At 32.2% G+C, this 25049-nt stretch overlaps 1 protein-coding gene across 1 annotated transcript in view; it reads left to right on the top strand.

Annotated features, from left to right (window-relative positions):
• The window catches only part of ss (aryl hydrocarbon receptor spineless), a 176331-nt gene that overhangs the window by 53040 nt on the left and 98242 nt on the right, over window positions 1–25049 (top strand). The window contains exon 3 of the mRNA XM_076403670.1: window positions 19305–19495. Within this exon, the coding sequence (XP_076259785.1) occupies window positions 19305–19495 (191 nt within the window). The remainder of the gene's footprint in view (window positions 1–19304; window positions 19496–25049) is intronic.

Here is a 25049-nt window from a genome sequence, read left to right as displayed (position 1 = left end):
TGCTGAAAATTTAATACAGTTTAAGGTAAACTTTATAGGAAATAGGACATTAAATAATGTTAATAATAATACGACCACGAATTATTAAATTAATTATATTTCTCTTACAGTAGAGTAAAGAAAATAATTTAAAAGTAATATGTTACTAAAACTTGTCTTCATAATATTTTCAAAATAAAATCAGAAATATATTTGACGTATAACATTAATTAAAATAATAAATATCTGTATATATTAAAACAAATAAACAACAAATGAGGAATTAAAATTCCATGAATATATTTTATAATTGTTAATATTCTTGACAAAATCCATTATAACTGTTGATGCACAAATTAATATGTTTATTACGTATATTCTGTTAGTGTTTTATTAAGAAATACATTTACTGATGAAAGCTGGAATAAATTAAAATTAATACCACTGACATTTACAGAAAAATCTGAACCATTTTTCCTTAGAATTACTTTTAGTAAAATAACATGAGGAATAATCAGTTTTTACGCAAGAACAATTTTTCTTAGCTGTTCTTTGTTTACCAAGCATCAAATTAAACAAAAGCTGTTAATAGAACAACTAAAGCAGAATCGAAGAGACGACAAGTTAATATACTGATATATAATAACATATTTTGTCATATTCTGTAATATATATCAACTACTAAAATTATTTCTCCAAAAGCATTATAACATATCTATATTTCATATGTATATCATATATACATATGAAATATATCTTTTGCATCTTATTATAACCCAGAGAAAATATGTATCTGTAGATACTTATTACATAATTGCTAGAATAATGAATATAGCAAGCTTTCACATATCTCAACGATTTTTTGGTTGGTAATTCCAGTGATCGAGACGATAAGACATGGAGCATATTGGCAAACTTAAGTTGTCCATTCTTATGTCGACGTAAATAAAATCGATATAAAAACGTGCTCTTAATACAAATGCTTATTACGTTAACACCTACACTAAAAACCAACAAGTGAAAATTCCAGTTGTTTTCCTAGAAATGTAATTAATATAAATATCCTTTGTCCTTTATCACAATAAGTTTTATGATGCCATAAGTTAATTACTATCGTATTAATCAATACTACCAAAGAAACACCAACTTGTTTTCCACTGACTATAAAATATTAGCTGCTTCAACTGGAAATGTATATATAGCACACAATTTTAGAATTTATGTTTGATAAAACAATATCGGTCCAGTAGTATCCATTGGGTTCCAATTAGGATTCTGTGTTCCCCAAAACCGACTGTTCTGTTTATTGACGTGGTCATTGAGAAGAAAATGGGCTTCATCCCTGATTATTAATTTATACAAAAGATCTTCAATTTCACCAGACAGCCTTAGGATTGCATTACTATACTCAACTCGTTGATTATTTCAATTCAGTTTTCAAAATTCGCCTTAAACTGCGTGCAGAAATGTGTAACTGGGAACCACGTCTTCGAATTAATGTTTCTGGAGACTCTGCAACACTATCGCGCACCAGGGCCACATTTTCAGCGTTACGAGATTTCCGTTGTCTTCCAGAACGAGGCCTGTCTGCTGTCGTCCGGTACTGTCGAAAATTCGCATGTAAACGATAAATTGTGGTTTGGTGAGGCACTGGATGATTAGGATATTTTTTGACACAATTTCTGCTGAGTGGCAATAATGAAGCGATTATTTTCAACAAATATATATATTCATAATAATTTTTTTGTTTATATATTTTAAAGTCTCCTTTTACCAACAATGGATTTATTTGGACTGGGCCTAAAGTTTAATGTGGGCTTAGAAATCATCCCAGAAGACGTCCGGTCTTACCCAGCCTGGTTACTAGCGTAACTGGGATCATTTTCCTTGTCGGATTTCACACTCTTGCCTTAGAATATTCACAAATTTTCAGCAATCACAAAATGTTCCAGCAGGATTCGAACCCGCGGCTATCGCAACAGTAGGAGGACCGTCCCATCGCCTTTACCACTGTGCCACCAAGCCGGCATAATAAAATTTGGACGTCTACACAATACAATGGTTAAAGCGAAACTGAGCTAAACATCACATAATCAAGATGTATAATTAACATAGTAAAAAATACCAAACCGTTCTGCCGTAGATATATTTACTAGATACACTCTTTTCAATATCATTTAGCATACATTATAATATCCAACCAGATTTATAGCCATGGGTTACGCATAGCGTGACTTAAACCATACAATATAAACAAACGTTCGCAAATTTAAACAAATTAAATGTAAATGGGATACAGTAGGACAGATACCAAATTGCTATGTAGATGATCTTGCACTTATTATCTGAATAAATCAAATTATGTTCAAGTTGAGGCACTTTTCGGAATATATAAATGCGTAATAATTTATTTGAATATATAAATAGTATTTTATTGTTGTTTTATACATAATTAAGAGGCTGATAATTAGTAAAGCATATCCACGATGCTAGAGGGTTCTTGATATTATAGAGTAAAGGGTTGCTAAAACCTTTAATATTTTGTTATTGGAATTTCTTCTTGTTGTTAATGTTTGTCTCAGAAGAAGGCGTGGTCTACCATCTTTCCAGTTTATCATCGTTTAACTGTATCTTGGTTCTGGCCAAAGGCTTCGCAATTATTATGAAGGGGATCTTGTGATACTGTTCTCAATTTTTCTTCCTTAAATTCTCAATATATACTACACCCTACAATTATAACTTCAAGCTTAGAACTTTGAAACAATTGCTAATATGAGTTAACTGTAGGTCGTAATAATTAGCGCAATTCATGAAATAATAATTATCACTACATAGTATAAAACAAAGTCGCCTTTTCTGTCCCTAAATCCCTATGTGCGCTTAAATCTTTAAAACTACGCAACGGATTTTGATGCGGTTTTTTTCAATAGATAGAGTGATTCAAGAGGAAGGTTTATATATATAATACATGCATAATATACTAAGGCAACATTGCTAATTTTAGAGGTTTCTAACGTGATGTCGTAAATTAACCTATTTTTTTAGGCTTATTTAGCAATTAGCAAAAACGCTGCCTAACCCTACGAGTTAGATCAAATTAATGTACTACAGTATTGTACACCATAAAAAGGTCTACAAAAAAGTCCGCGATGGTATATGTTTATCTTTTAGGGATAACCCACATTAACCATTTTTATTGTTTACTTTTTACGTGAAAAAATGGCTTATTTACGAAGCTATTTTAAGCAATACGGCATTAATCCTTATCGAATTAAGTACCTTAAATACAGTGTGCAATTAATATAGATCAATATGGTTCCTTACAGCATGTAAATACTGGATCGATTTTAATCATGTTTTCATTGAGTGACATAGGCATATATATTTTATGCCCGTGCAAAGTCGGAGCGGGCCGCTATGTTTTTATATACAACGTTCATATTTTTTCTGTAGTGTATTTAATTTAGTATCAGCATTGCACCCGTGCGAAGCCGGGGCGGGTCGCTAGTAATTAATATATTAGATTGTTATATTACTATTTTCTATATATTGGTTGTTTTATTAGATCTTATATTTAATTATATTCTTATTTATTAATAGACTGTTACTGGTTGTTTCTAAATAGTCTACAATATATTTTCACACACACACACACACACACACATATATATATATATATATATATATATATATATATATATATATATATATATAATAGATTTTTTGTGAAGAATTGATATTTATTTAAATAATGATTGATGTAAATTTTTTTGTAATGTTATTTTAGCTAATAAGAATTTCAGGCAAGAACATTAATAATACATAAATTAATAATATTTTACGCCGTAAATCTAAATTAAAATCAAAAGACTAATAATTGACAACCTAGACAAGATATGTAATGATATTTACACCTCATGCTATTACAGTATCATGCATTTATAGCTCTCTGTGTGTGTAATGACGAAAGAAAGTTGTAAAAAGCTCTCTAAGAATTCTTTTATATCAGAAATAGTTTTTATAACAATTATATGAAAGATAATATCTTTCCGAATTATAAACCAATATGATGATATGAGAATTTATAGAAGAAATAGAATCACATTTTTGTAAGTATTATATGCGCCTGTAAATTGTTTTTCAAAGGATTTTCTTAATTTGATGTTTTACTGTGAAAAATATGTTTTCATTAGTTTTAAAACATCTGGTCAGGCGTTATATATAAAATTGTTATGTGTTTGTTCGTATTCTGGCCGATTTTTCACGTAATTCTTGGTTCAAATTAAACGACTATAGTCGATAGCGATCCCCATTGATGGTTTCATCGAGTAATGCCTTAAAATACTCATTTTAGCTGCCCAGAATACTCTTTGTGTTCGGTGCCAAAATCTCTATTTTAAAGGTCGAAACCTATATTCACGTTTTGAAATGGATAAAGCATGATTACCAAAAACTTCACAGAGATAAAACTTCCCGCAAATGCGATTTGCTCGGTACAAATTCAGCCATTCCCAACACACTGAAAACTTTTTTTGTTTACATTTCGACGAAATAACAGATATTAAATAGAGAAACTCGTAGGTGAGGCTTCAACATTAAGTTAGTTACAGATGTACTCGATGATATTTAATATATATTTAATATAATAGGGCTGAAAAATAAAAAAAGATATAATAAAATATTTATTTAGTAATAAAAATAGGACACTCATTACCAGATTTTTAAATAGAAATATTAATTATTTATTTTATGTAAAAATTCAAATCAGTTAGTCATAGAGCGCTGTCAAAACAAGATTTTTCGATTGATTACCAATGCCTATCGCTATGTAACCAATGAAGAACTGCACGATGACCTGGAAATCAAATGGATTTGCGAAGTTGTGCAGGATTTCGCCTTGAAACACGAAAGAAGATTACTAAATCATACTAACGTGGAAGCAATACAACTGCTGGACAGCGCACAGGATGTCAGGAGATTGAAACCAACAAAACCATACGAACTTGTGTGAACATTATTAGTGTAAACTATAGCTATAAGTTAATAATTAATAAATAATTATAATTTTATAATTGAGGAATACATACTGATGTATTTTCTCGTACTCGTCTTGCTTGTTAATTAATCCAAGCACATAGGAAAAGTAGTAATAAATTAATTGTAATAATAGTAATAATTAAGATTGTACTAAGCGTATCTAATAAAGATGTTATAAAAAAATTATTTTATTTGCATTTAATATTGAAAAATGCTCAACAACAAACAAAAACAGTACAGTTTTTCTTATACTAATTAAGATGTTAAATTCAGATACCTATAAAATAGGCACGATATAACAAAGCTCAGTTATCGTACATTAACATTACAATATCACTATTTCACATACATACGGAATATGTATGGGTAAACATTACTTGTGCAGAAAAACAGTCAGATTCTTTATAATTACAGACATCACAATAGTGCATGTGCATTGTGTGAGAAATCTACGTCAGCGAACAACAAGAATAGTAGATCTTAATTATGTACGAACCAAAAGATAACATATAATATTATACAGAAATAAAATGTTATCTAATTTCTGGTTCTGTTTAAATGCTATGCCATTTTATATCAATGGTTGGAAAATAGATTTACCAATATACGTCAATGTTCGAAGTGTTTCAGTGTATGCCAGCATTGTAACTCAGGATATGAGACTTTAAAGTTATCTAATACTAAAAAACGAATAAACTTTTTATCCAACGTTATATTTGTAGCCAATAACGATATGTGTGATGAGACATAAGTTTTTCATTGACTACCTTGAAAAAGGAAGGACCACCAACAGCGACTATTACATAGAATAACTGGACCGTTTGAAGGACGAAATCGTTGAAAAACAGCCGCATTTTAAGAAAAAGAAAGTGCTGCTTTACTAATACAATGCACCTTGTCACAAGTCAGTAAAACGATGGCGAAAATACATGCATTGAGCTTCGAATTGCTTCCTCATCCACCGTATTCTCCAGATCTGGCACCCAGCGACTATTTCCTGTTCTCAGGTCTCAAAAGAATGCTCGCTGGGAAGAAATTTTTGTCGAATGAAGAGGTGATCGCCGAAATTGAGGCCTATTTTGAAGAAAAGGACAAATCGTACTACAAAATTGGTTTCGAAAAGTTGGAGGGTCGCCATAATCAGTATATCACCCTTCAAGGGAATTATGTTGGATAAAAAAAACTAATTTTGCCAAAAACATATGTTTTACTATGGTGGGCCGGGGACTTTTCAATTGACTTGTTATATATCGACAGTTACTCAGGAAATCAAAAGAATTTCAAGAAGGCATTTAGGCAGACTCTATTCTCATGTCAATGTCAAAAAAATACATCACTTGGATAGCATACGAATTGGACTCAAAAAAATCAAACCATTCGATCTTATAGAGTGTAGTGTAATGAGGTGAATTTAATTTAAAATTACTAGTGTTAATACACAAATATTCTTACACCAAAGACTAAGATAGCTTCTCCTAGATATATACCTAGATTTAAGTTATTGTAAAGACAAATTGTAGGTTAGTCGACAACAACTAGTTTTAATGCAAAACATTTTGAAAATTAAAAAAGAAATATTGTAAAGGATTTCTTAAAATAAGAATTATTTGATGATCTTCCAGAAGCTGGTATTAATGATGTCATTGTTCCTCATAAACCAAAATTAGTAGTAATTGTTAACTGGATACTAATATTAACAAAAAATATAGACAAAAATAGTACTAAAAAATGCAAAAATACCGTTAAAAATAATTATATGTTTACACACAGAACTATTATACTAATATTCAAAATGAGGCAATATCATTAATCATCGTACATTTTTTAAACATGTATATTCTTCGGGATATAGATCAGCCCGACCGCCATCAAGAACGAGAAACGTCAATTCTTATAAACTCGTCTAATTGTAGATTGGAGTACACACCGAAGATACTAAAATAATTATATACCATCATAATTTTAAAAGAAAGAAAAAAAAGAGAGGACTGACTGCTGGACCGCATAGACAGCGGACCCCCTCTAATTACAATCATTGTTAGGGAAGCCGAAAGTGGTCATTATACTTGTTTCACAGAAATTTGCTGCTGCCGCACAACTCGACTCTCCATACCGACATTGGACTATGTTATTTAACTATTTTCTATTTAGAAAAAGTACGACGTACGTTTTCCGATACGTGTGTATTATTTTGTTGTCGGTACTGAGGCGCTGGGGATTTTATTTTGTATCATTATACGAGAGGAATGTTTATATGTAGTACGTTGTTCAATAAGTTCACGTAGTACTACAAGAGATCAACAGGGTATTGCTCAGTTAACATAGCAAGTCTCCTAGGTTATATTTTACTATACACTTTGTTTTGCGATGGCTAAAACAAGCTATTAGTAAAATAGGTGATCTCTCTATGATTGTTAAACGTTCCTACTAACTACAGTGTCCACGGTAGTGTTAACATACACAAAATATGGTAAAACATCATTGGTGGCCTACCATTATAAAACACATTTTTTAACAAAATTAGTTTTCTTTAATCAACATAATTCCCTTCAAGGGTGATACACTGATTATAGCGACCCCCAACTTTTCGATACCATTTTTGTAGTACGATTTGTCCTTTGCTTCAAAATAGGTCTCATTTTCGGCGATCACCTCTTCATTCGACAAAAATTTCTTCCCAGCGAGCATTCTTTTGAGACGTGAGAACAGGAAATAGTCGCTGGGGGCCAGATCTGGAGAATACGGTGGATGAGGAAGCAATTCGAAGCTCAATGCGAGTATTTTGGCCATCGGTTTTACTGACTTGTGACAAGGTGCATTGTCTTAGTGAAGCAGCACTTTCTTTTTCTTAAAATGCGGCTGTTTTTCGACGATTTCGTCCTTTAGACGGTCCAATAACGCTATGTAATAGTCGCTGTTGGTGGTCTTTCCTTTTTCAGGGTATTCAATGAGAATTATTCCATGCGCATCCCAAAATACAGACGCCATAACCTTGACAGCCGACTGTTGCGTTTTCCCACGCTTTGGAGCGGGTTCATTATGTGCAGTCCACTCGGATGACTGGCGATTGGACTTCGGAGTGATATGATGGAGCCGTTTCATCCATTGTCACATATCGATGCAAAAACTCGGGTTTATTACGCTTGATCATCTTCGGACACTGCTCCGAATCATCAACTCATCGTTATCATTCAGTTATTTTTTATTATTTATATAAATATAGTTATAGAGTCAGTACTAGTAGTATATAGTTACTTGCACTTTCATTACCCTGCCTTGGTAATTGTCAGCAACAGATTATAATATTCTCATATTCAAAAAGTTTCATTCAGTCATTGTCAATTTCTGAGTCTTTATTCAAGTCAATAACTATTCTGCAATATATCTAACACTTGTTGCCCAATCTCTGTACCACTATTTCACCACTTATATATTTCTTCTTCAGTATATCTGATGGAGTTCATCCAAACAAAAGATGATATTGCATTGTATTGAATATATTGTTTAGCCTGATGTACTATTGATCATTTTCCACGCCTATTTCTAAAACATAAATTATATAAAAAACGTTTTATTTATATTTATCGAGTAACAATTTAAAATATTTCACTTTTTACGCACAATCAACTGTCCACATCAACCTGTTAGAGTCTTTTCCACGAGTGTAGTATGGTATGGTGTGGTTTATTCTAGTTCTTTAAAAACTGATATGATTCAATCAAAGCGATATTATGATTCATTTCTCCATGGTAGGCGCCATTGAACTTGCAGAAAAACACTAACTCTGTGCTAGTAATGAAACCATTCCTGTTTCCAGCATGAAGAACAATATATTTGCAATGAATTATTATAAAACATGATGACTAACAGAACCTAGTCAAATGTTATTCTAATATTTACCCTCTATTTCTCCGTCAAGTTTTGTTGCCTTTATAATATTTTTATTATCATGTTGTCTTGACTGGCCCAATATTCCATTTTTAAATATTCTCTAAACACATAAATTAAAGTAACAAGGCCTCCTTGCCATTATTATAAGGTTCTAAACATTGTAATCCTCCAAAGGTGACATCTGGAAGCTACATTAAACCTTTTCGTGGATTATCTTTACAGCATTTAAATTCTATGTTTCCCAATAATGTATAATATTTCTTCTATATCCGTCAAAGGGCTGCATATCCATAGTTTATTATGGATAATTTCAAGACTGATTTCAATAACCTGTAATTATAATCACTAATGTTTTGAAAAATGTTGCAAACAATTGACAACCAGGCGAATTTTGTAAGCTGATTTGGTTCGAACCTTTCAGACAAGACTTTCAAAAATAAAATTAGAAGGAAAATACTGTCTGGCAAATTTCAATAGGCAATATATTAAACGTTTTGATGACATGAGTTCAATGATTAGTGATCTAAATGCGTTGAAAACTCAATACAACTGCAACTTGTTGTTAGATCTATTGTTACTATAAAAAAGGACATGTATATTAAATAATAATCTCACAGATAATTATTAAATAACCGTTGCTCAAAATATATTATAAAAAGAAAAATATCAACATCATTATTTATATTAAATATAAACGGTTACAACTAAATTAACGTTGATTATTTGTTAATTATTCTCGAATCCTTGTAGAAACCGCATATTATAGAATCATCGGTAATTTTCTTTGTGGTATCGAAAGCAAAATCTTTCGAAAGTTGGTCGGATAATTTCTTTAATTATTTTAACAACTATCTGTCTATCAGTTAGATCGACGTGCGAAATTATAGACTGTATACTTTCAGAATGTTTAAATAATTTATCTGTCGAATGTGATCTTTCACGTCGCCGTTGCTTTTCCTTCTTTGAGAGAGAAAATAAGACGATATAACCATCTGTCTGTTCATATTGTCGAAATAATTATACATCTAGGTTCGTTTTTATTTAATTCTTGTGTGGGTTTACTATTGACGTTAAATAATTTTTCAAAATGAGCTATTAGATTTGTGTTAAATTTGTATTTAAAAGTAATTATGGGAAATGTTCAAAGAATCGATTACTCGACAAAAATCTGGGAGAAATTTGTTCAGTGTTCACTCAACACGTCTGTGGCGATGTTCCTCAACTCTGCACTGATTACCGCGTCTTAAATTGATGACTTCATTTCTATCATGACCATCGAGAGAAACATGCAGAATTTGCTTTAAGAATTGCATTTGAAAGACCTCAAGCTTACAGATGTCAGACTGTAACAGTGTCCAAGTTTCGAAGCCGTACAAAGGAATGATCTGCTCATAAGGAATCGAACTATGGGGAACCGCTAGCAATTCTAATATATCCATCATACAACGGTACCAAAATAAAATGTTGCGTGCCATTGTTGATGCTCCATACTATGTTTCAAATGAAGTGATACAACGCGATATGCCTCTAGAACCAATAACGAGTGCAATTCAACGGGTTTGTGTGAAGTACTTCGAAAGAGTGTTAATGCATCCCAATGGATTCGTTAATCAGCTAAATATGCGAAATGACGGTGAAGTTCGTATACTAAAGCGTCTAACACCATCCGATCTGATTATTGGACATATATAAACTTTGGAATAAGACTAATTAATTAAAATAGTATTTTATGCACCTATATATAATGTAAACATAACAAATACTTATTGCCCTCTGGGCAGATTGTAGAATAACGTGGAGAGTATTAAATAAAAAAAAAAAAGAGGATTTGGCAAGATACGCATTCAAGAAAGGCTTATTTCAATCTTATTAGATTATTACCTCCTAATAATTTAAAATTAAAATCTATTACTAGAAAAAACCTAAACCTAGGGCATACAAATCTAAGTAAATCTAAATAATAAGATCATTTCTGTTACACCTTGTTACGTTGATATTAGAACAGTATAACAGAACAAAAGAAATTCGATTAACGTGGCTGCGTTTATGTACCTTCGCAGCGATTATGCACAGAGCTAAGAGCCTTTTCTGTACACACGGCCCGAAGGGACAGATCGTTTTTTCTTTTTACGTAACAAGACTAATGTTCCATAATTACATTTTGTATATTATGTTTAACGCTAGCATTTAACTCTCTACCACCCAAAAGATAATGAGTGTTTACATTTTTATTTCGGGATTCTGAACGGCGTACACTTTTCAATTCGTCTTAAATAACAGTAATAATAAAGAGATAACGTTTATTATCTTATAATATATAGATTATTTCTTTGAAATGTTAGATTTAGGCAAGGTTATAGTAATTATAGCAATCGAATAAATTAACAGTAATAAGCAATTGGTTTTATCTAAATTTGCTACAGTTTTAAAATTACAAAATACTTATTTGTACATTTAGTATGTCTTTCTCTAGGATCTCAGTTTTTTGGTTTTATCTTTATAAATATGTTTTATATATTTTCGAAATTTTTATAAATCTTTTGCAGTAACTCAATCTCGATAATTAGCGGGACTAACGAACATATATTGGTTTTTAGTTTTCCTTGTTGGTGGGGTAAAAGTTTCGCTACAATTTCGATTGCGCGCCATCTTGGGTATGTGACGTTTAGCTCAGTTTTGCTTTAACCATTGTATGGTCTAGACGTCCAAATTTTATTATGGATAAATATACGCCACAAGAACGAGCAGAATTAGTAACAATATTTGTCGTTCCATTATTGCCATCAGCGGAAATTGCGTCAAAAATATTCTAATCGTCCAGTGCCTCAAAAAACAACAATTTATCGTTTACATGCGAAGTTTCGACAGTACCGTACGACAGCAGACAGGCCTCGTTCTGGAAGACAACGGATGTCTCGTAACGCTGAAAATTAGGCTCTGGTGCGCGATAGTGTTGCAGAGTCTCCAGAAATATCAGTTCGGAGACGTGATTCCCAGTTACACATTTCTGCACGCAGCTTAAGGTGAATTTCAAAAACTGATTTGAAAAAGTTCTAACAAGTTGAGTACAGTATTCTACATACAGCAATCCTAAGGTTGTCTGGTGAAGTTGAAGATTTTTCTTCTACATTGATAATGAGCGTGAAGCCCATTTTCATCTCAGTGGCCACCAATAAACAGAACAGTCGGTTTTGGGAACATAGAATCCTCAATTAATTCATGAAACATCATAGCATCTACTAAAAACAACTGTATGGTGTGGAATTCATGCCGGAAACATCATTGGTCCCTATTTTTTTGAAAATTATCAAGGTGTTGCAGTTACTGTAACTGCCGAACGGTACTAAGACTTGATTCAAAATAGTCTTGTGCCTGAAATGGAAGAGCAAGGACTAGAGGACCTGTGGTTTCAGCAAGATCGGGTAACAGCACACACAGCTCATTCAACAATTCAATTATTGAATGGCGTCCACGAAGACTAATTTGGCGAAGTGGCGATTTAGCACGGCCAGCCAGATCTCCGGATTTATCAGCATCAGACATTTTCTTATGGGGTTTTTTAAAATAAAAAAATAATGTGAATAAACCCCAAATTATTCAACATCTTAAAGAAGATATTCGTCACAAAATAAAAAAAATTCAGCCTCAGATGTTGCAGCAGGTCATGAAAAATGCCGAAAGTTGCATAGGGAATCGCGGTTACCATTTAGCTGATATAATTTTTCAATCCTAATGGAAAACAAACAACGAAACCAACCTTACTCATCTTTTCTTTGAGCAAAGTTATAGGCAACAAAACGGTAGCGGGACTTTTGTCCTACGTTGCCATTCAAATACTTTTATCTCTAATTCTATCTAATTAAAACATTGCAGAGGTTATATCTATAAAATTTCATTAAAAATGTAAAAGTACATAAAAAAGAAATGTTTTAAATGTACTAAAAGGCAATATTATGTTAGAAATTCGACTCAATCCTGTAGGTAACTCTTCCACTCGTCAAAACTGAATTTGTATGCACAGAAATGTTAATAATAAATAATAAATTCAATCTTATTCAAGTGCGAATTATTGTCTTATGAAAATCCATTCATTCTACTGGAAAACCACAATTCATATATTCATAGTTCTCATTACTTGTTCGCCTTTATTATGCAGATTATTTTAGTTAGAATGTACATTAAAATATCATTAAAATCGTAAACTAAATATATTTTTAGTATGTGAACCAAACCGTTAAAATATGCGATAACAGCTCTCCCTTCGGTCGACCTTACGATAGTGAGTTTCAGCGACTTATTCTTATGGTTTTATCAAAAAATAACAAGTCATTTTCGTGGCCTATGAATTATTCATGAATGGCTTAACTACAAAGTAATGAGGGCTATACGGATCGCATTTTTTTTTCAATAATCTACATGAGCAAGTTGACGTTTAACTGCCTGAGTTTTAGCTAGGAATGTTTTTACATTTTGTGCAATATTTCTGAAATATTAGGAATGTTTTTGGAGCATCATGGTTTTCATCCATCAAGTATCGCCTCCAATTTTTAAATTTTAGTGCTGTATTTTTTGAGTTCCATTTAATGAGTGGCAATTTCTTGCTGAGTTAGGCAATAATCTTCGTGCAGCTGCTACTCCAATTACGCGTCTTTAAACTTCTTCCTGTCTTCCACATGATCTGGCCTGAACTTTTGGAATCATACCCTGACCATTATTTCACGCCGCTATTTTAACTACGCGCTTCAGCAACAGCTTTTCGCAATCGACTATTTAGTGCTATTATTACATTTAAATAGCATTGGGAACTATGGACAGAAAATAGTCGAAACAGTCGATAGTCGCAAAACAATCGATCTAACAAAAAATAGTAAAAAAAATAACGACTGAAAATAATCATTACTACTTCTGTAAAAAGACTTCTTCTGTTTGCCTATTCGTGACAACAGGCGTACACAGATAGTAGCAGAAGAAATAAAATATACAGTGATACCAAGATGACTTGATAAGTAAACACACCATCGAAGGACGCAAGAACTAAACGTAAAAAAGTGGATATGCTCTCGAATGAAAGTAAAATACGTTTCTAAGATATACAATTGTTAATTAGGTGGATTGGGCCTCCAGGGGAATACCACTACATAAAAAACGCGCCTAGAAACTCTACCTCATGGGTGGTGTGGAAAAAGTTCAATGTAAACAAAACAAATCTAACCTAGAAACTATTATACCTGTGTTCTTAATGTTTTGAATTGAACAAATTGAACTAAAACTCAGATTTGATTTGGCAACATTGTAATGTTTCGACGTCGTAAATATCCAAGACGCATTACTAAAAAAATTTTGAATAGACTATACGTATTCCTTCCCGCACTAATTTTGAAAGAGGACGGAGGTCATTGTTTGATTTTCTGTGCTGTACATCAGTTCATTTTAAATAATTTTAAATTGGCAAATGACAAGCGTGAAAAAGAGAACGGAATAATGGAATAAATTTATTATATATATGTAATTCAGTAATATGTAATTTGTATATATGTAATTCGCACGATTAGTTAATTAAGTGATTTATTGAATATATGTTATGGATAAAATACTCAACACGTGTCACGAATTCCCACAAAACAACGGCTATTGAATAAACTATAAAATATTGTTGGGAAGGGTGAAAAACGAGTTCGGTGAAAGCTTCTTGGTACTTTTTTTTGTGTTTACTTATAGCTCTAATTTTCAATTTTTTTTTTCATTATTTCTAACAATATCTATTTTCGACATAATTAAGAAAATTAAAATTTTCGCTTTCGTGAAAATATCTAATATTTACATGTATATTCAATGTAATCGAAGATAAAATAAATTATTAATATAATAATTTGCATCATTAAATAATTCAATCAGTTCTATTTATGTGTGTTTTGTATTGTACAGTGAACAATGCCAACAAAACGTAAAGGGGCCAATTTGAGCTGTGATACAAATAAATCTAGAAGCATTCGAATTAGAAGAGCCTAAAGAATGGACGAACAAGTTCAGGAAGAAAATATTGGAGCGCGTGTGAGAATGGCGCAATTGCGTCAACAACAAAACAAAGAAAGGCTAACAAAAAAAAATTTACGCTGTAGCATTAAGAGATTAATATTATGTAATGAATTAATGATATAAATAATTATTACTTCAAATAAATTATAATAAATTTAAAAAATTAATGTTTGGTGTTATGTTATTTTTATATTCCCTCATTGTTCACTGCGCTCCATGGCTTTTTCACTCATAAATTCTAAAGATATCAACTGAATGTGTACATCATATCATTCACGAATATTTGGGTATGAGAAAGCTCTATGCAAAGTGGATGCCGCGCGAGCTCACTTTTGAACAAAGACAACGACGAGTTGATGATTCGGAGCAGTGTTTGAAGATGATCAAGCGTAATAAACCCGTGTTTTTGCGTCGATATGTGATAGTGGATGAAACATGGCTCCATCATTTCATTCCGAAGTCCAATCGACAGTCATCCGAGTTGACTGCACACCATGAACCCGCTCCAAAGCAAGGGAAAACGCAACAGTCGGCTGGCAAGTTTATGGCGTCTGTATTTTGGGATGCGCATGGAATAATTTTCATTGACTACCTTGAAAAAGGAAGGAGCATCAACAGCAACTATTACATAGCTTTTTTTATTACTCTTTGTGATTCCACAATCTGCCCTATTGGCAATAAGTATTTCTTATGTCTATATAATATAGACATAGCATTATTGGGAATTGAAAAATTTGAAGGACGAAATCGCCGAAAAACGGCCGCATTCGAAGAAAAATAAAGTGCTGCTTCACCAAGACAATGCACCGTGTCACAAGTCAGTGAAAACGATTGCACAAATCCATGAATTGGCCTTCGAATTGCTTCCTCATCCACCGAATTCTCCAGATCTGACAACCAGTGACTATTTCCTGTTCTCAGATCTCAAAAGAGTTTTCACTCATAAATTCAGCCTATTCTATCTTTATTTTCAATTAACTTGGAATCCAAATATGGTTCTCTAAAGCTTTTGACTAAGAAATTAATGACGCTACCTTTATATATTGTATAAAACAATGTTCTATTGACCATCAAAAAATATCATTATATATGACCTTACAGCAATGAATAAATATTGTGCCAATAAATTTTAATAATTTTCTAATGTAGTATTTAAGTATCAAAATTCAAATGCAATCCATCCTATCAACAAAGAACGAATCGGAAGTATCTGCAGGATACTAATACTAATGGAATAGCCCTGAAATTCTGTCTCTTTTCCTTATATTTCGACGATTTTATTATTCCTCAATGCGGCACCGGTTACCATAAGGTATGATTTGAATAAATTAGTTTTTCGGCCAATAAATCAACTCTAATTTTGATGATTTAGTGCGCAATTTCTAAAAGGTCCGCCATGAATTATTCATAAATCTGGTTTGATAACCTTAAGGTTTCCCCGTCGACCAAAAAAAAAAAAACACCACCACAGTTTCTGTTTCGGTAAATACGAATTTAATTATATAGATAAATAACGCTCCTAATACGTTTTCCATGGGTTGTTTTTCTTTTCACTTGATTATTTTGATTACGCGATAATACACTGCTTTGATTAAAATTAATCTAGGGTTTTATAACCTAAATATAATAACGTTTCATTATTTTTAATCTTTATTGCATATATTTTTTTTATAACATCTTTATTAGATACGCTTAGTACAATCTTAATTATTATTATTATTACAATTAATTTATTACTACTCTTCCTATGTGCTTGGATTAATTAGCAAGCAAGACGAGTGCGAGAAAATACATCAGTATGTATTCCTCAATTATAAAATTACAATTATTTATTAATTATTAACTTATAGCTATAGTTTACACTAATAATACACACCAAATGTTCACACAAGTTCGTATGGTTTTGTTCGTTTCAATCTCCTGACATCCTGTGCGCTGTCCAGCAGTTGTATTGCTTCCACGTTAGAATGATTTAGTTATCTTCTTTCGTGTTTCAAGGCGAAATCCTGCACAACTTCGCAAATCCATTTGATTTCCAGGTCATCGTGCAGTTCTTCATTGGTTACATAGCGATAGGCATTGGTAATCAATCGAAGAATCTTGTTTTGACAGCGCTGTATGACTAACTGATTTGAATTTTTAGTGCAACCCCATATTTGCATCCCATAGGTCCAAATTGGCTTTATAATTGTATTATAGATTAACCTCTTTGATTTTAGATCAAGTTGAGATTTATTGCATATATAAAAACAATTTTTTTCCATCAGTCTGGCTGAAACTCTAGAATGCCTTGACCGATATGGCTAAATTTGGTTTTGAAATATTTGTGGAAGTTCAGGAAAGGTTTATATGGTGAAAAAATATGGAATAACAGCGAATAATTACAAAAAATCTATTTTCGCATAGAAAGTGTCCCTGTCACTGTCATTTCTCAGCACTGACCGTATTTTTTATTTCGATATATATGAATTATATTTCCTACCTAGAATTGTTTACTCTGTCTCTTTTTTAATTATATCTTAGATATGACTAGTACCCTCTTAAGTTATAACATTAATTATCAACTGTTGTTTTGTTGTACTGAGTTATTTAGTAACCTTAAATTATGCTTTAAGGCATAATGGACAACTTCGTAAACTCTTTTACCAACTATGGGTTTATCTGGACTGGGCCTAAAGTTTAACGTGGGCTCCGAACCACGGTTCTCGGCATTAAGCCTACCGACTGACGAGTGACCAACTTTAGAGATGATTCCAGAAGACATCCGGTCTTACCCAGCCTGGTTACTGGCGTGATTGGGATCATTTTCCTTGTCGGATTTTACACTCTTGCCTAGAACATTCACAAATTTTAAACAATAACAGACATAAATTTACGACCATGCCCCAGCAGGATTCGAACCCGCGGCTATCACAACAGTAGGAGGACCGTCCTAACGCCTTTACCACTGCGCCACTAAGCCGGCTTAGAATTGTTGTGCGTGGTCTCAGCAGGAAGGCGCTGAGTCATTTCGAGTCTGAGTATCATTGGATAATATAAATGACCATTACAATCACCTGTAAAGAAGATATTCTAATAGGAAAGCATTTCATTGGTCGAGGACTTCATACGCATCACGTGACCAACCGCTGAAGTCACATTCTGATGACCAATTACATTTGAAATAAAACCCAAATGAAATTTTTCAAAATAATTTATTTGAATAGAATTCTATATAAATAGAAATATTATAAAATATCATAAAGTTAAAATATAAATAAAAAATAATGAAATATAAATATTTAAATAAAAAATAATTAAATGAGGATATAAGAACGGCTGCAGTCTAATTAAATACATAAAATATATCCTGGCAAATATAATCAAAATTGTCTATAGCGCTTTTTCCCTTTTTCATATTTCTTTAGTGCTATCAATTTAAATAATATGTATTAAATTTTCTATCTTTTCGTTCCCTCATTTTGAAAGCAGAGCGGCACAGCCGAAAGTCTGTGTCTGTTTATATTTTACTTGCTTGTTCAATGCAAAAATGTATTGAGACAAGTTATAATTCTTTTTACAATGTTATTGTGAAAATTATGGAGCGGATAATTAAAACCGTTAAATTGTATAATATAGGACAGAATGGAGAAAACATACCAAAAAGTAATACTTTAAAGAACAGCGACAAATAAATAAGATGTATAATATATATCAAAATTACTACTCTGCTCTTATTATAGTAAAATCGAGGAGTTAAGGATCTATTAACAATATAATAAGACAACCTCTTGTCTATAAAATCAAGCTCAGCTTGTCGATCTGCAAATTGTATACTACTATTTTGTATTGATGTATTTTTTAACATCTTTGTTGAAAAGGTTATCTCGGTTAAGGAGCCTTAAGCCAAAATATTAATTATAGGTATCTTAACTAATATACATTTATCTCAAGTAAATGAACCCCTTCAAAATGATTAAGTTTTTAATTTATATATATATATATATATATATATATATATATATATATATATACTCTATGGTAGATGTGTAACTTGTTTTACAAGCTCTACCTTAATTACAATTAGGAATAATCCTAATTAAACCGAAAGGGAACTATTTAGATTAACTTTCATGTAACAAAATTTATTTTTTACAGTTTAAAACCCACTCCGAAAGATGGTGTTACCAAACGTCATCGCGAACGACTAAATGCCGAACTAGACACCCTGGCCAGTTTGTTGCCCTTTGAGCAAAATATCCTGTCGAAACTTGACAGACTGTCGATCCTACGCCTTATTTATTTATTAGATTAACCTTATTTAGATTAACTTAACGCCTTATTTAGATTAACTTTCATGTAACAAAATTTATTTTTTACAGTTTAAAACCCACTCCGAAAGATGGTGTTACCAAGAGCAACCCGAGCAAACGTCATCGCGAACGACTAAATGCCGAACTAGACACCCTGGCCAGTTTGTTGCCCTTTGAGCAAAATATCCTGTCGAAACTTGACAGACTGTCCATCCTACGCCTTTCTGTCAGCTACTTACGCACAAAAAGTTATTTTCAAGGTAAGTGATTTCTTAAAATTCCTTAATAACTAATAAATACTTAGTGGTTATAAGACAAAAATAATAGTGTTACACTGATATAACTCTATCTAAATCGCAAATATTTCGTTCGTATTAAAAATTTACCCTGATATAATACATAGAAAACAATAAAACATAAATACAAATAAAAACTACTAGACAGTGAAAAACTAGTTACAATATGTATCATATGAGTATGTTTTTCAATAGAAAAAAACTAGTAGTATTATACTCAAAGACTGTTGATTCTTAATAGATTATTTTTAGAAATTTAGCAATAAAAACTGCACTTGATAACTCGTGATTCTATAGTTTCTAAAATAGCGAACACTTATTCAAGAATCCAATAATAATAATAAAAACTAGTAAAGAACCATATTATACTGTCTTTCCCATGATGAAGCGTTGTGATATATATGGCAAAGATTTCTTCAGGAACAAAAATGAAAAGAGATATCTTGATCCCAAAACTTAACCATCAAGAAGGCGAGATTTTAATGACCGCGGGAGTTTATAATTGAAACAACAGCAACCGATCGTTACGATCGTTAAGCCATGACTAAAACTGGACGTCGGTCGTTTCACGTTTCCTCTCTCTCACTCTCTCTCCACTAATACACATATATCAACCATTTACCAATTTAGTTTACCGAATAAATCTAGAAGGCGTTTTAATAAATTCCCGATCATTTGCATAATGAGTACGCGCATAAAGCATCGCTCGTATGTTTCAAACGGGGAGCCGAACAAACGAACCGAATTCCCAACAGCGTTATAAATAACAATTAGGACATTGAATAAACATCTAAATTTGGTTAGCCTTGTACGATAAAAAAAGAAGAAGATCGTCGTGGGTACTCCATCATTTTCAACAAATTCCGATGGGTTATATTGACTTAAATTACAGTTCAATATTTTTATACTTAGGAAAAGAAAATCGTCATTATTTATTCGAAAAATTAATAGGTATATATTATAAACTAATCATCAATGTAATTGATTTTAATTAAAAAAATATTATCCTTGATTGTTTCCCACATATATTTTTGTATGATTATAATGACATTTTATATTAAATGGTAATTTCTCTTTATAATTAACACCTTTGAATAGATAATGAAATATTTCTTATTTTTATTCAATCTCTTCAAGTACAAAATATTATTATAACAGATACTCTACTGTGAACCAATTCAAATAGTTCACATTAAAAAATGTTTATAATAACGAACGTAATTTAAGGGATTTAAATAATAAAAGATTTAGTAAAATTTTATTTAAATTATTTTATTAAACAAATATCTGAATAGCGATAATTATAATTTAGTTAAAAGAAAAATAATCTGCAAACTTTAATTGGTTTTTTAATTGGTCAGCTTTAATTGGTATTCAACATACTCTCCAATGTATGCGCCAGTAATTTAAGAAGAATTAAAATATCTAGGTATGATAATTCTACCTCTTGCAGCACAATCTGAAACTTGGTTAAAAATTTATATATAGTCTGTTCGAATTTATTTTGTACATAATAGGTCTATTGAAAAGTCCCCGGTCTGACACATAGATGGCGCTACTAAATTTAAATCCATATGTTTTCTAGTTAGCCCTAACCCTCAAAAGATGCGTGTATAAATTTGACAGCTGTCAGAGCATTAGTTTGCGAATTATGGCATTTTGCGTGAAGCAACTTTTGTTATTGTGAAAAAAATGGATAAAAAGGAATTTCGCGTGTTGATAAAATATTGCTTTTTGAAGGAAAGAAATACAGTTGAAGCAAAAACTTGGCTTGACGCCGAGTTTCCGGACACTGCCTCAGGAAAATCAACCATCAAGTATTGGTATGTTAAGTTTAGACGAGGTGAAATGAGCACCGAAGACGATGAACGCAGTAGACGCCCAAAAGAGCCCATTTTGAATGTCCATAAATTGAAATTGAATGAAATAGCAGACACTTTAAAGATATCAACTAAACGTGTACATAATATCATTCACGAATATTTGGGTAGGAGAAAGCTCTGTGCAAAGTGGGTGCCGCGCGAGCTCACTTTTAACCAAAAACAACGACGAGTTGATCATTAGGAGCTGTGTTTGAAGATGATCAAGCGTAATAAACCCGTATTTTTCCGTCGATCTGTGACAGTGAATAAAATCATTTCACTCCGAAGTCCAATCGATACTCATCCGAGTTAACTGCACACGATGAACCCGCTCAAAAGCGTGAGAAAACGCAAACGTCGGCTGGCAAGGTTAAGTCTATATTTTGAGATGCGCGTGGAATAATTTTCATTGACTACCTTTAAAAAGGACGGACCATCAACAGCTATTATTACATAGCGTTATTGAACCATTTGAAAGATGAAATCGCCGAAAAACGGCCGCATTCGAAGAAAAAGAAAGTGCTGCTTCACCAAGACAATGCACCGTGTCACAAGTCAGTGAAAACGATTGCAAAAATCCATGAATTGGGCTTCGAATTGCTTCCTCATCTACCGTATTCTCCAGATCTGACCCCCAACGACTATTTCCTGTTCTCAGATCTCAAAAGAATGCTTAGTGGGAAGAAATTTTCGTCGAATGAAGAGGTCATCGCCGAAACTGAGGCCTATTTTGAAGCAAAGGACAAATCGTACTACAAAAATGGTATCGAAAAGTTGGAGGGTCGCTATAATCAATGTATTACTCTTGAAGGGAATAATGTTGAATAAAAAAACTATTTTTGCCAAAAAATGTGTTTTACTAAATGTAGGCCGGGCTCTTTTCAATTGACCTGTTCGCTCCTGCTCCTGCTGTCCTGCTCATTCGGTTGGAATACATTCTGTGAATAACTCAGCTTTTTCATCATTGCGTCGAACACATTCATTTTAATCATTTTTAATAGGCGGTACTCTAATTTGTCAAATGATGTGAAAATTTTGTTTGTTTCAAATTAATTTGTAAATTAACATTACACTAATCGTATCTAGTCCAATTATATAATAAAAACATTAAAATAATACAACCGTTATCTATATTTATTTGAGGGGTACAAATTAAGCTCTTGGGGTAGGTCAGCGTTGAAACATGATAAAAAAAAACCTGTTACCAACAACGAACTAATAAGCTTTTAACAGTGTCAATATTTATTTCGATTTTCTCAACATCAGCCGATGGCACGTAATGTAGATATTAAGCTGTATCGTGTGTCATCGTGAATCAATTGCGTGATGAAGTACCATCAACTGTTATCGAACATTTATTGACTTCTAAACATGCTTACGAACAAATGATCACTTGACCACTGTATTATTTACATACGAGGTGTGAAGCGATTAGTATCTGATTATTATTTCTGAACAGTTTTCGATTGGATATAAAACGATTCGCATCTAATTTGTTAATTAATTGAAATTAGCCTTTATACCATGATTTATATAAAGAGATATGTTCCATTGAATATATTATTAGCAGTTTTTAAAATGTTTAATATATTACTTTTATTTATATAAATTTTATATAGACAGGTTTAGTAGAGTTTTTTATTTTGTTACGGATAATAAGTGTTTCTTATGATAATTATTATTTCCATGACATATAGAAGATCACTTCGCTACCAGGTGTGTCGGTATCTACTTTCTAGTTTTTTAACAGATTTCGCTAGCAATAAAATATGTAATGTTATGATTTGGTATATATGTCATTTTATTCTAGTGACATTAAACTAATGATGCAGATTATCAATTCTTACAAATTTCTCTTATGATAAATCCAGATGCGGAAATTAAGTTTTGATCGAAATCAAGTAATGAAACGAACTATTGTCCAAGAACTAAGAACGATTCCTTAACAGAAAAACGGTTTTAGTAAAAATATTCAAAAATGCATTGTAATATAGTTATCAGATAAAACATCTGCCAGTAAGCACTCGAGAATTCACGAAACATTCAACGAAGTGGCTATTGTTCACCAGGTCACATAGTAGATTTATAATTTTTGGAAAAAAGCTGCTGGAAGTCATTCTTTGCTGATAGAAACTTACGTAGAACATGCTTCATCCATAATAATATGTGAAACGTGATTTTAACAAATCAAAAAGGCTCAAAACGTTTTCAAATGCAGGATTGCAAGAGTTACTGGATGAAGACTCAACATAAACTCAAAAAGAACTCTCAAAAAAGTTGAATGTTAAATAAAAAGCGGGCCCATCGACTGTAAGGCTACATCGCATTGGTCGTAAGACTATGCTCTATGTCTGATGAAACCAAGTTGAACAGTGAACACTGATCGCTACGGAGAAAAAATTATTAATTTAAACTGTGCATTCATAGATAAACCTCCACAATACGCTCAAAAACAAGATTGCGGCATGACAACGCACCATCTCATACAGCAAAACCAGTCAGTTTAAATCATTTCAATGGGAACTGCACTCTCCACGCTTGGCTCCATCCATGAGCCTCTGTATAAAATAGTTCCTCTAAAAAAATAAATTACTTCGCACTAACACTCCAAATCACACTCGTTATGGGTTCTTTGGGGATATCGCGCTGAATCAGTTTGTTGGACACGTAATATGGGGCATCGACGATGACTCGCAACACTTTATTCTGGAACCTCTGGAGGATCTATATGTTAGACTTGCTAGTAATACCCCACAATTCAATACCATAGGTCCAAATGGACCTAAGTATTGATCTAAGGATAATTTCTATCAGCCAATGTATTTATAAGGTTTAAATATCTTTTTTAAGTGATCAGAAAACCGGCAGTTACTAAAATTAGTGTGATTTTAAACGATATGGCCAATTAAAAAACTTACTAGCATTATAATCAGAATTCAATAGTATGCAAATATGTATGATTGATATTCCTTAAATAAGTGAAAATAATTAATCTCCCATATTTTAAAAACCAGTAATTTATTAATTTAATAGCATAATAGATCTTCGAATGCTTGAATACACGTTCTTCGTCTTTTAATACACATAGACAGTAGAAATTGCTTCAGTATCGACCTAACAGACGGCAATTTTCTCTAAATGTAGAATTGGAGGGCCTTGGCTAACCTTCCGGTTCAGGCGGATAGAACAGGGGGAGCTACACATTATAATTATACAGAAAGAAAGCGCGAGCGCATAGAATAAATCAATGATAGGTTCAATTCTCTGTAATTTAACTAGAAATAGTTGCAAAATGCTCTAGTTCACTGTAAATTGTTCTAAAGGTCAAGATAGAGATAGATTTTTAATTATTTTTTGATATATATTAGAGATTTGATGATTTATTTCACCCCACATACATTTGAAAATTTTTATCTTTTTTTATAAAAGAAGTAACGAAATGTTCGCCTTTTCTCAGTACATATTGTGTATATTTCCAGTATCCTGCTTTTTGCTATCATATACCTTTAAATAATCGTATGTTAATGAAAATTACAAGAATTGCAAATAATCTTAGATAAAATCGAATCAGCATATATAGTTGTACAATTTTGAAATTTTTTGCCATTTTCAATGTTTCTACTGTCTCTAATGTGCGGTTCAACAATTCCAGTTTA

The sequence above is a fragment of the Rhynchophorus ferrugineus genome, unplaced genomic scaffold, assembly GCF_030347505.1.
Source record: "Rhynchophorus ferrugineus isolate W39M unplaced genomic scaffold, kcgeb_rfMv2 rfM4, whole genome shotgun sequence".
Taxonomy (NCBI): Eukaryota; Metazoa; Arthropoda; class Insecta; order Coleoptera; family Curculionidae; genus Rhynchophorus; species Rhynchophorus ferrugineus.
The sequence above is the reverse complement of the archived record's forward strand: the minus strand, read 5'-3'. Positions and strand labels throughout refer to the sequence as shown.